At 46.5% G+C, this 13,202-nt stretch overlaps 1 protein-coding gene across 2 annotated transcripts in view; it reads left to right on the top strand.

Moving 5' to 3' along the window:
• Nucleotides 1-12,985, top strand: part of MYO3B (myosin IIIB) — a 474,261-nt gene extending 461,276 nt beyond the window's left edge. For both annotated transcript variants that reach the window (XM_070070709.2, XM_089328195.1), the window contains exons 32-34: nt 10,424-10,530; nt 10,905-10,951; nt 11,744-12,985. In XM_070070709.2, coding sequence (XP_069926810.2) covers nt 10,424-10,530; nt 10,905-10,951; nt 11,744-11,885 — 296 coding nt within the window. In that variant the 3' untranslated portion in view covers nt 11,886-12,985. The remainder of the gene's footprint in view (nt 1-10,423; nt 10,531-10,904; nt 10,952-11,743) is intronic.
• The last annotated feature ends 217 nt before the right edge of the window (nt 12,986-13,202 follow it).

The raw sequence follows: 13,202 nt of genomic DNA, 5'->3' as shown, positions 1-13,202 counted from the left end.
GAGGGAAAGCTATAACCCAAATTAGATGAATGACTAAACTTTTATTCTAGTTAAGGAATGAATACATATTCCTAGAAAAATCTTGAATGGTTGTTAAGAAGACAATATGAGGGCTGGCGCCGCGGTTCACTAGGCTAATCCTCCGCCTAGCGGTGCCGGCACACCGGGTCCTAGTCCCGGTTGGGGCGCCGGATTCTGTCCCGGTTGCCCCTCTTCCAGGCCAGCTCTCTGCTGTGGCCAGGGAGTGCAGTGGAGGATGGCCCAAGTGCTTGGGCCCTGCACCCCATGGGAGACCAGGAGAAGTACCTGGCTCCTGCCATCGGATCAGCGCAGTGCGCCGGCTGCAGCGCACTGGCCGCGGCGGCCATTGGAGGGTGAACCAACGGCAAAGGAAGACCTTTCTCTCTGTCTCTCTCTCACTGTCCATTCTGCCTGTCAAAAAAAAAAAAAAAAAAGAAGAAGAAGAAGACAATATGAGGCCAGCACTGCGGCTCAATAGGCTAATCCTCCACCTGCGGTGCCGGCACACCGGGTTCTAGTCCTCCTCTTCCAGTCCAGCTCTCTGCTGTGGCCTGGGAGTGCAGTGGAGGATGGCCCAAGTCCTTGGGCCCTGCACCTGCATGGGAGACCAGGAGAAGCACCTGGTTCCTGGCTTTGGATCAGCGCGGTACGCCGGCCACAGCGGCCATTGGGGGGTGAACCAATGGAAAAGGAAGACCTTTCTCACTGTCTCTCACTGTCCACTCTGCCTGTCAAAAAAAAGAAGACAATATGAATTAACTTTTTTTTTAAGACTTTTTATTTATTTATTTGACAGATAGAGTTACAGTGAGAGAGAGAGACAGAGAGAAAGGTCTTCCTTCCGTTGGTTCACTCCCCAAATGGCAGCAACGGCCGGAGCTGCACCGATCCGAAGCCAAGAACCAGGAGTTTCTTCCTAGTCTCCCATGCAGGTGCAGGGGCCCAACCACTTGGGCCATCTTCTACTGCTATCCCAGGCCATAGAAGAGAGCTGGACCGGAAGAGGAACAACCAGGACTAGAACCAGTGCCCATATGGGATGCTGGCACCACAGGTGGAGGATTAACCCTCCGCCAGCCCCTGAACTTTGTTTTTAAGAGGCCAATTCCCCCTCCCTTCCTGGATCCCAGCGTGAGAAAGGGCCTTTCCCTGCTGGAGGCTTAGACTACAATATCCCTGTTGACTGTCTGAGAACCAAAGGGTAGGCCGCAGAGATGGAAGAGATTTTAACAAGGTTGGAGAATATTCATTCATTTGTTCATTATGTAGCAGACCCTAAGTTATGAAATAGTTGGGGAAGTTATTGCCACCTCAGTAACTAGTAAGTAGAAAACTCCGCATAGACTCAGCGTAGACAGCTTGTAACTCCAGCGTCTTCCACAGGCACTAATTTAGCTCAGGAATGTTTCCTTTGCAGCAGTTTTGCAACTTTGAAGAAGATTGTTCATGACATAACATGGCAACTGGGAAAATTTGTAGCTTTCCTTTCATCTTAGAAAGCAAGATCTGAATTACATGCACCCCAGGAGAAAACCTCTCTTTCTGGGTGTGTGGATGTGTGTTTTACAAAAGCCCACTGCACTCCTCCGTTCCCCCTGAAGTTAGACGTGGTGAGGGGGAAAACTTAGGAGAAAGTCTCAGTATAAGAATGTGCATCACGATGGGGCCATGGCCTAGGCCTGGGCATTTGGAACCCAGAGCCCTGAATTCTAGCCTCGTGTCTGATGGGAGAGCCACAGAGACACGTGAGCTCCGGGAGCTGCAGTCCTCTCAGATGTAAAGGCAGGGACTGAAGCACAGAGGGGTAGCCCCCGTGTCCTGACTACAGTATGAAAATTGGAGCCACCGGGGCGTACTCTTCCATCTCTCGTCGCCCTCCACCCTCCCTGTTAAGGCTCTGAACATCCCCAAAATAGCTCAGCTCTCAGGACAAAGCAAGAACCATTAGTTCAGACACATTGAAAAGATTCTTCCATAGGCTGCACGTTTAAGGTAGTACAGATTACTACTGACTTTTCTCCAGGGTGGTTCTTATAGGGGAGGAAACATTTCACACAGTTGGGTATGGTGATTCTCAACCTTGGCTGTACCTCAGAACCACCTAAAGAGGTTTTTTGAAAACATTTATTTATTTGAAAGGCAAGAGTTAGAGAGAGAGAGAAAGAGAGAGAGAGAGAGGTCTTCCATCCACTGGTTCACTCCCCAAATGGCCACAAAGGCCAGTGCTGGGCCAGGCCGAAGCAAGGAGCCAGGAGCTTCTTCTGGGTCTCCCACATGGGTACAGGGGCCCAAGGACTTGGGCCATCCTCCATTGCTTTCCTGGGTACATCAGCAGGGAGCTGGATTGGAAGTGGAGCAGCCGGGACTTGAACCAGCACCTGTATGGATGCTAGTATCACAGGCAGCAGCTTTACCCACAATGCCAGTCCCCTAAAGAGGTTTTCACAATGTCATGTCAGGGCTGGTGCTGTGGTATAGTAGACTAAGCCTCTGCCTGTGGCACCAGCATCCCATATGGGCACTGGTTCATGTCCCGGCTGTTCCTCTTCCAATCCAGCTCTCTGCTATGGCCTGGGAAAGCAGTGGAAGATAGCCCAAGTGCTGAGGCCCCTGCACCCCACATGGGAGACCCAGAAAAAAAAATATATATATATATATATTCACATCCAGGTCTAGACCTAGGCATTTGTATGCTAAAAGCTTCGTGCTTGGCATCTGGACAGCACAGCAGGCTAAGCTGCCACTTGTGACACCAGCATCCATTATGAGCACTGGTTTGAGTCCTGGCTGCTTCACTTCCCATCCAGTTCCCTGCTAATGCACCTGGGAAGGTAATGGAGGATGGCCCAAGGGCTTGAACCCCTGACATTATTCATGCCTGCTGAGGGCTCACAGGAGGGTACCAGGGACTCTTAACTCTCCCAGGACCTCCCAGGACCCCCTGCTCACAGCCTGCCCATCCCTCAGGGGCCAAGAACCCTCACTGTCCCCACAGTGTGGGGAGGGGGAATACAGGGACCACATGTCCCATGCTGCCCTCCCTGCAGGTGGTCCTTCCTTCCCTGCAGTGCTTCTAAGAAATGTACAGCACTGGCCAATCCATAGCAGGTGACAAAAGATGAAACATTAAGTTTTAGAAATCAGTGTAGGAGGAAGGAGTCCTAGCTGACGTGACTGATTCAGCAAGTCAAGCAGAGTAGAAGAGCTTATTTCCTTCTCCATGTCCATCACTGAGACCCTGGGGCAGAACCAAGGCCTCATTGCTGGCTTAAAATTGTGCTTGAGTTGAGGGTATGAGACTTAACAAATGAAAATGCAGTATACCCAGCTAGATTTCAGTCACAATCATTTGTAGTATAAGTATGTCTCAAATACCGCATGGGATATACCTAGACTCAGAAGTATTGTTTGTCTAAAATTCAGATCTAACTGGGCATTGTCCTGTATGTTATCTAGCTCAGGTATACCTGCATGTTCAACAAGAAGAAAAGAAATATTCACCTTCAGACCCAGTTGTTTGAAGTTACGTAATGAATCAAATGAATTCAGCTCCTGGTCCCTCAGCAGGGCTCGGCTTGGACAAGTGTGCAGGCACACTGTGTGATGATTTGGAGCTAGGTTGTCAGTGTATGCATTGCAGTGTTCCTGGAAGGCTATCTGGAATCTGGAATTCTTCCATTTCCTGACAAATTTAGCTCCAGTTTATACAGGAACTCAGAAAAGAAGGATGCGCCAAAGGTCTCAAATGGGAAGTCAAATATGCGGGAGGTGGGTTTGCAGGGATTCTTGAAATGAGTCCTGTTTTATATGCAAACTGGCGTTTGTGACATAATCTACCTTTAAAAAGCATGAGACAGAAGCAGCCCCCAGTGTGTTGCCACCTGGAGAGCTGTTTTGGTTTACACTTTCAGAACATGGAAGTATTGTCTCCAAAGTAAATAACGCTCATTCTGGTGGGACTCTTCAAACTGGAATGGCCCAGTTTATCTACAGACACTTGCAGAATGAGCTGATAACTGTCCAGACAACCACACTGTTGTGTATCAGAATGCAAATTCACTGGCTCAAATGCCAAAATAAGGGAGTTCAGGTTTTCACTCTGCCATGTGTGAAAACCTTGCTTATTGAAATGAGGAATAGTTTTTATCCTATGTGCCTCACAAGTTTGGCTTTTTGTTTTTGTTGGTTTGTTTGTTTTTTGAGTGGTGTAGAGACAGACACACAGAAAGAAAGGCAGAGAGAGAGAGAGCTTCCATCCACTGATTCCCTCCTCAAGTGCTCACGATGGCTGGAGTCCATCTGGGACCTGAGACAGGAGCTGGGAACTCAATCCAGGCCTCCCGCATGGGTGGTAGGAACCCAATTACTTGAAAATTACTTGAGGCACTGCCACTGCCTGCCAGGGTCTGCATTGATGGGAAACTGGGGTCAGGAACTGGCAATCCAGCTCAGGCACTGCAAGGTGGAATTGTGGGCATCTTAACTGCTAAGCTGGGTGTTTGCTCCCTCATTGGTTTTCTAAAAGCCTGTTTATCTGAAAGGCTGATACATATAGATTGGGATAGAGAGAAAAGAATACACGCCCACCTACTAGTTCACTCCTCAAATGCCCACAATGGCCAAGGCTGGCCAGGGCTGAAGCTGAGAGGCAGAAACTCAATCCAGGTCTCCCACAAGAGTGGCAAGAGCCCAATTACTTGATCCATCGCTACTGCTTCCCAGAGGCTACCTTAGCAAGAAGCTGCCTCGTTGGTTTTCTAATTTTCAGATTTTTTAAAGGGAAAGTCAGGATAAATTTCTCAATCTGCAAACAAGAGAACTTCAAACAGTTGGTGGAAAGATGAAATTAAAATATAAGTTTATTTTGAAATCCACTCACAGTGTTTTCATAGTATGCATTTTCTGTGAACTCTTTGAAGTATGCTTGTACATGCATGGATTTAATTAATGTGCAACATGTTATTTTTGTATTTTTCCTCTTTCTCTTAGTTTTGAATTTTCATCTGACAATACCATGCCAGGCCTTGTCAGTGCCTTCATGGAATGACAGAAGGTTATTTCTCAGAGTTAATTTCCCCCAGTTATTAAATATTTATCATGTCTCTAGGTTTTTATGATGACCAATAGTGTTACTATATCCATCTTAGTACATATTTCTTCTCTTGGTTTACTTCACCGGGACATTCCTTAGTACAAGTTAGCTTTGCTCCCGTCATGTATCCTCAAACCACACCCCAGGAGGGGTGGAGGAGGGGTGGAGCTCACAGGCTCACCTGTTTAACTGGAGCCCTTCCTACGTTGCCTCTTGACCTTTGGGTTTATGCTAACCGATGAAGGAAGCTGCAGTACAGGGGAAGCATCTCTTACCTGAAATGATTGGCATGAGAAGTATTGTGGATATTCTCAGATTGTGGAATATTTGCATAAACATAATGAGATGTATTTGGAAAGGGACCCAAGTCTAAACATGACATTCACTTATGTCTCATATGTATCCTATACACATAAGCCAGAAGGGAATCTTATATGATATTTTTTGTGTTGGGGATGCTGAATAAATTGTTGTGTTGTGCACCTGCATTTTGACTGCGACTCAGCGCGTGCGGTCAGATGTAGACTCTGACTTGCGGCATCGTGTCTGCACTCACCAAAGTTTCCGATTCAGGGGCACTTCAGATTTCAGATTTTCAGATGCTCAACCTATGACTGCTTCTAACTGAAGTTCTTTATCAAGGTGATTTAGCACTTCTCACTATCCTACTTCCTGACTGTATTTCAACGTATTCGAATGTTTCTCTCTCTTGTCTCAGCCCTTCTACTATATGCATATGGCTATGTATTTTTTCTGGATATGTATTTTTAAATTATTTTTATCTTTCTGTTGCACTTCCTTTCATCTTAAGTCTGGTACTTACAGTAACATAAATATTTTACTTTAATATAATTGAACCCATCTTTGCCAGTAGTATCTTCTTCCCAAGTTGAGACAGTCTTATTTCCTTCTAAGGTTTTTATGGGAATGTTTAAAATTTTTAACTATACAACTCATGGAATTTATTGTAGCCTATGAGAATCAACAAGTACACTGAAAAAAGCAAAGGATTTATGATTTATATTAAAAACTGATTGGATGGCCGGCGCCGCGGCTCACTAGGCTAATCCTCCGCCTAGCGGCGCCGGCACACCGGGTTCTAGTCCCGGTCAGGGCGCCGGATTCTGTCCCGGTTGCCCCTCTTCCAGGCCAGCCCTCTGCTGTGGCCAGGGAGTGCAGTGGAGGATGGCCCAGGTGCTTGGGCCCTGCACCCCATGGGAGACCAGGAAAAAGCTCCTGGCTCCTGCCATCGGATCAGCGCGGTGCGCCGGCCGCAGCGCGCCAGCCGCGGCGGCCATTGGAGGGTGAACCAACGGCAAAGGAAGACCTTTCTCTCTGTCTCTCTCTCTCACTGTCCACTCTGCCTGTCAAAAAAAAAAAAAAAAAAACTGATTGGAGTCCAGAAGCAGAAGCTTGTGGCCTTAAACAAGACATCTAACCCCTTTAGATTCAGTATCCACTACTGGACTTGAAAGCAAGGACTTTGTCTGATTTCTCTGCCTTCCCCACAATACCCAGCAAGGTACTTTGCATGTGTGATACATGTTGTACTGTCTATATTTAAGTTATATGTTTGCATATTGCTCTCAGGTTGTTCCTACGGCATTTATTAAATGATGCATTTCCTATTTACTTATTTACTAATTACTTATATTTGGTCACATGTCAACAGCACTCAGATTTGTTCCAGTGGCAAAGCACCTGGAAGTTGCAGCACTGTTTGCAGAATACTGGGATATATGGAGACACGAAACTTAAAAGAATGAAAATTAACATTTTATGCTAAATGAGGCAACCAGCTTATCCCATGATCTAGTGTAGTACAGAAGCCATATGATACGACACCAGCAGTTTTTTCTTTTTAATTCATGGGAAGAAATGTTAAAATTGAGGAAATTTCTATCTAATGATTTTAATACCTTTAAGAGTCAGGAAAAGAACACCAGCCCATGGAACAGCGAGTTTGTCAGGAGTAAAAGTTAAGCACCACATCTTATACAAAGCATTGCCAATTGCAACAAATAAAAGCCTCTGATCAAGTGTAAACATCACCTAAATATAAAGTCCAGCTGAACCGGGCTGAACTTCAGCTGAACCCAGAAACTATTTAAGATCAGTCCTTTGAATTGCCCTGGATAGAATTCCTGCAATATTAGAAAGTCTAAGGGAGAGCAGATGTCAGGCCTCCCATGCGTGTTCACACCAGCAACCTGACCTCCGGAGACTTCTGTTCATTCATCTATAAATGGGAAAGCGCCTATAAAACACACAAGGGCCTCACCACCTCACGTGGACTTTGCACGCAAACAGGAAGTAGGATTGTTGGAACCATCAGAAAGATCCCATTTCAATTCTGCATTCCTTGTACTCGAAAGAGGGTAGCAGCACAGCAGGCCAGAGCCCTGTGCTCTGAAGATGTAGACAGGGATTTCTGTTAAGGCTGTTGGAACCCTCTGCAAGCAACACCAGTTTCTATGCTAATCAGTATCTTTTTATTGAGCTTACTTCTAATAGACCTTTAACTTAATAAAAAGGTTTCTTATTAAGAAAGAGAGTATGGAGGCCAGTGCTGTGGCATAGGGGGCTAAGCAGTGCCTGCAATACCAGCATCCCTTGTGGTCACTGGTTTGAGTCCTGGCTGCTCCACTTCTGATCCAGCTCTCTGCTATGGCCTGAGAAAGCAGTAGAAGATGGACCAAGCCCTTGGGCCCCTGTACCCACGTGGGAGACCCAGATGAAGCTCTTGGCTCCTGGCTTCGGATTGGCCCACCTCCGGCCGTTGCAGCCATTTAGGGAGTGAACCATCAGATGGAAAACTTCTCTCTCTCTCTCTGCCTCTGCCTCTCTGTAACTCTGACTTTCAAATAAAATTTTTAAAAAATACAGTATGCTTTAGTTAAAAAAATTAGTGGAATCACTGTGGTTCACAACAACCTATTTTGTAAATAAATAGATCTTAAAGCCTCCAAACATAAAGTAATGACAAGAAGAAGGAAAGCTTATTTTGCCTGATTTGGCCAATACACACTGTATACCTTTATTAAAGTGCCACACTATACCCCATAAATATGTACAAGTGTTAATTAAAATTATTTTTAAGATATAAGGAGATGGAAATGCTAACCTGATTTGATCATCACACACTGAATACATGTGTTGAATTACAACAGTACAATCCATAAAAATGTACAATTAAAATAATTTAAAAAAATACTTGCTAGGAGTAGGCATTTTGCATAGACATTAAGATGCCATCTGGGGCTGGCGCCGTGGCTCAATAGGCTAATCCTCCGCCTTGCGGCGCCAGCACACCAGGTTCTAGTCCCAGTCGGGGCGCCGGATTCTGTCCCGGTTGCCCCTCTTCCAGGCCAGCTCTCTGCTTTGGCCAGGGAGTGCAGTGGAGGATGGCCCAAGGGCTTGGGCCCTGCACCCCATGGGAGACCAGGAGAAGCACCTGGCTTCTGGCTTCGGATCAGCACGATGCGCTGGCAGCAGCGGCCATTGGAGGGCGAACCAACGGCAAAAGGAAGACCTTTCTCTCTGTCTCTCTCTCTCACTGTCCACTCTGCCTGTCAAAAAAAAAAAAAAAAAAAAAAAAAAGATGCCATCTGGGCATAGTAGGTTAAGCCTCCACCTGTAGCACTGTCATCCCATATGGGTGTTGGTTCGAGTCCTGGCAGCTCCTCTTCCAGTCCAGCTCTCTGCTTATAGCCTGGGAAATCAGTAGAAGATGACTCAAGTGCTTGAGCCCCTGAACCCACATGGGAGACCTGGAATAAGCTCCTGGCTCCTGGCTTTGGATCGACCCAGCTCCAGCTATTAAAGCCATTTGGGGAGTGAACCAGTGAATGGAAGACCTCTTTCTCTGTCTTTCCCCTTCTTGCTCTGTAATTCTGCCTCTCAAATAAATAAATAAATAAATAAAAATCTTTTTTTTTTTAAAAGTGCCACTTGAAATGCCCACATCCCATATCAGGGTACCTGGTTTTGATACCTGGTTCTGGTTCCTGACTCCAGCTTTCTGCTAATTCTCTCTCTCTCTCTCTCTCTCTCTCTCTATGAAATAAAAAAAATCTAAAAACAAAAAAGATTGTCTTGGCTCTTAAAAAAAAAACCTACTTGCTAGAAAAGGATTGGTCCTACCACTTGATCTGAGGTTTTGAGCCTCCATTTCTCCCCTGAAGAGAATGAGTGTTTAGAATGGACAGTTTATGAAGTTCTTTATAATTCTAATCTTCTTTTTCAGACATAGCTATGTCCCAATTCCAGAAAAATCAAGATGCAAAACGTCATACTTAGGAAACAGATAATCTGTTATTCATAATGGCCCTCGCTGAGTCACTCTGAAAAATTCTCTAGTATTTCCTTAACTGGTGCAAATCATAAGTGAAATTAAAATATGATTCCCAGTACAAATCTCCAAGTCTTTTATGGATAGTTTATCATAAACACCCTGTCAGGAAAGTGGCCTCTCTTTCATATACTGTGATATTCATAAATGAGATTCTGTGGCAGTTTTATACGCACACGTGTATGTGTGGGGTATGTGTGGGGGTGTATGTGTGTGTGGGTTGGCAGGAAGTTAGAACTGCTGAGTCCTGATTCAGATACAGATCCAAAAGGACAGCAGATTCCTGGAGAGTCCTTTGCTTGGACAGGAAGTGAATCATGACTTCATCTGACACGTGGTTTCCAATCTCCAGCGCACTCTGGGTCCAGGCTCTGAAACCAAGGCTAACAGAGTGAAGCAGCTCCACAAACTCGAGCAATCAACCTCTCCCCTTCTGATACCACCTCCAGAGACTGCATGGCTCAGTGGGATTGTACAAAGCATTTCAGTAAATACTAGCTCAAGCCATTTTCCCCTCAAAAATGTATCCCACCAAAAGGTTGGCTTCTCATCTCCCCAGGAGTGTGTGTACTCCATATGTCTTTGAACTCTCGCTGTAGGCTGTGGTACAGATGATCGCAGATTGTCTTGATTGTCCTAACGGAGTTAGCCCATGAAAGGCACTGCACTCTTCAGAAACTGACCACTGGAGTAAGGACACACCAGGTGGCTCGCCCTCACGGTGGGCCGCCGAGTCAGATCAGAAAGATTAAGGCAAAGTCACAGACAGCGGCAGCCCTGTGTACGTCGAGCACTCCCCTGTGTGTATGTTTCTGAGGATGACATTGCTCCCAATATTAGCAAAGCTTCAAAAGCGCCCAGTGCAATGGGACCCAGTGCGTTGATGGGAACAGCCGTTTTTCACTTAATTCTCCCAACACCTGGGCTATTTGCAGTCAAGTTTTGCTATCCTGTTGCAGGTTCAGCAACTGGTCTTGCCCAGAAGCAGCGAACACCTCACCGGCGATGTCAGCAACCCAAAATGTTGAGTAGCCCTGAGGACACCATGTACTATAACCAGTTAAATGTGAGTTCAAAGTGGCCATAAAGCTGTTTCCCTGGCTTTGTTTCCAGTTAATAATTCTGTTATTAATACCTGTTCCAGCCCCTCCAGCCCCACCCCCACTCTCTTATGCTCTCGTCTTGAACATGTGCTTAGGCTCTTTATCTGTTGCTTTCATGTCAGGATGTCTGCCTTCACGGTGAATAATTGATGTGGTTTATCAAAGACGAGCAAGATGCATGCTTCATCAGGCTCACTTGAGCCCTTTGATCAAAAAAATTATGCTGTGACTTCTGATATTATCAGCATCTGCTTGCATTCAACACAAAATCACTTTGAATTAAAAATTAACGACTTGCTGCTTTGCTTTGACTGTGTGTTCTTGGCCCTCTCCACAGGGAACTCTAGAATATCAAGGGAGCAAGAGGAAGCCAAGAAAACTTGGGTAAATATCTGTCTTCTTAGTTCTAAGCAACTGTAAACAGAAGGGGTCCTTTGTGATATTACAGAAAATGCAAAACTTTCCAGAGAGGCTTCTAAAAATATGCAATCTGGCTATGCCACTATTATTGACATTGGAAGCTACTTTTTACAGTAGCAAGTACACAAAACTTGAATCTACTCTGTCCGAAAAGACTGAAATGATCGCCCAAGAGCGAATGTTATTTCTCATGATTTTATTCCAGAGAATTGTACCTCTTCACAACTGGAAGCATGTAGTGGGTTGTATGACACTCTCCTTCCACAAGTAAGAGCACTCCACAGACTACAAGTAGGCTACTTCCTCCACGTTACCCTATCCCTAAAACATGCACAGAGGGAAGACCTCCCCCAGAGGGTAACAGAGGCTGGTGAGGAGTGTGGGGCTCAGTTGATTGTTAGCATCTTGACTGGGAATAGCAATGAAATAGGTCATTGGCACTAGTTCTAGAATTGGGAGAGGTCAGGTGGGAAACTTTCTCAACTTGAGGGAAACAGATAGAGACAGACATTTTAATCACACAAACCAAGTTGCCCTACGACCATAGCTTCCGTGCACTGCTAGATTGGACCTGTTATCCGTGTGGGAGCCGGAGGGGATCCATGTGGCGGATCTGACCCTGAGCTGCCCGAGCTGTCCTCAGCGTTGGGCTCCTACCCTGTTCCAGTGACGCACACACCCTCAGCTCTCTCAGTGATGCCCACTGGCCTGTGTTTGCTTGTTCTGTAGAAAATCCTCTTCTTGTCTTTGTTGCAGCCAAGTCAAAGTGCTCGATGGGGACGATGAATATTACAAAGCTTTGTCTCCGGTGGACTGCAGCCCTGAGGACTCGAACTCTGCCCACCGGTTCTTTTTTTCCTCCTCACCCTCCACAGGAGACTCTTTTCTTCCCCACTGAGTTGTGCTTCCTGACCCCAAATCTGTCCAGGGTAAGAATAATCATGGTGATGGACTGCTTGTTGTTGAATAAGAAGGCGTTGGCTCCTTTGGACACCCAGTCCCTGCCTGAGCCTCACTGAACAATTTGCGGGTCCCTAAACATCTTCCCAGCTCTTTTTGACTGTCCCACGTGTGCAGTGCAGCCTGAGCAGAGCAGTCTCTCCTTTCCTCACCCCGCGGGCCTCCCTGGGATGCTGAGAACCCCTCCCCCACAGTGATGAGAGTCCCTCATGCCTCCACACCTACGACAGTAACAATCGCACCAAGGCCGGTCACAAACACTCAGATGTCTGACTTTCCCACCAGGTCACCTGTCCACCCACGCGGAATCCCGCCAACAGGAATCCAGGGGTGCCTTCCCTGCTCTCTGCTCTCCCCTTTCCGTTTGCCGGGTGCTTTGTCCCCGTGCCTCTCCCAGGGTCAGAGCCCCACCGTGGGGAGCTCTCATCCTGGAGTGTAGGCAGACAGGCCTACATCTTCAGATTCTTTCCACAAGGCAAATGAACCCCTCTCATGAATTACTGTGCTGCAAAAGCCTTTGCCTGTTAATCTACCTTGCCAGGATTCCCCAGCCCCCCGCCCCGCCCTGTCAATTTATTAGTGAAAAAGAGAGCAGGGTGAGAGAGAGAGAGACTGTGGATCTGTCTGAGGCCAGGCCCCCTCGTTTTGGAACTCTCCACTCGCTGGTCAGCTGTCTCCACTAGGCTGGGAGTGGCCGCCGGGGAAGGGTCTGATCTTGTCCATCTTGGTGTGCACGGAGCCCAGCACAGGGCCTGGCAGAGCAGGCATCCAGCGTGTGTGGCATGAATGGAGAGACACTGACATGGCTGATAGGAAAGTTACTTTCCATTAGGTGGTATATACGATGCATCACTTTTCTTACCTTAGAAGCTCTGACTTTTCACCCAAGATTGGAGTAGTCCATTACAATGATGCTATATTATATGCTGTAATATTCAGTGTGATTCAATATGACAAGCTCTTCTGAGCATTGTACTCTGTGAGATTGCTGTGTGACATAAAATCAAAGCAAAACAATAAAAACCTAAGACCCTTTCTCTAGAACATTTGTCTTACATTTTTCTTCATCTAAAGTATTTGGCAGAGGTGGCCATTTGACCTGGCAGTTAAGACATTGGTTGGGAAGCCTGTATCCCATGTTGAGTGCCTAGGTTCCAAACTCGGCTCCACCTCTGACTCCAGTCTCCTAGTAGTGCAGACCATGGCGGGCAGCAGTGACGGTTCCAGTGATCGGTTCCTGCCACCCTTGTGGGAG

The sequence above is a fragment of the Oryctolagus cuniculus genome, chromosome 3 (genome assembly GCF_051225735.1).
Source record: "Oryctolagus cuniculus isolate XC-2025 breed Fujian yellow rabbit chromosome 3, ASM5122573v1, whole genome shotgun sequence".
Taxonomy (NCBI): Eukaryota; Metazoa; Chordata; class Mammalia; order Lagomorpha; family Leporidae; genus Oryctolagus; species Oryctolagus cuniculus.
The sequence above is the reverse complement of the archived record's forward strand: the minus strand, read 5'-3'. Positions and strand labels throughout refer to the sequence as shown.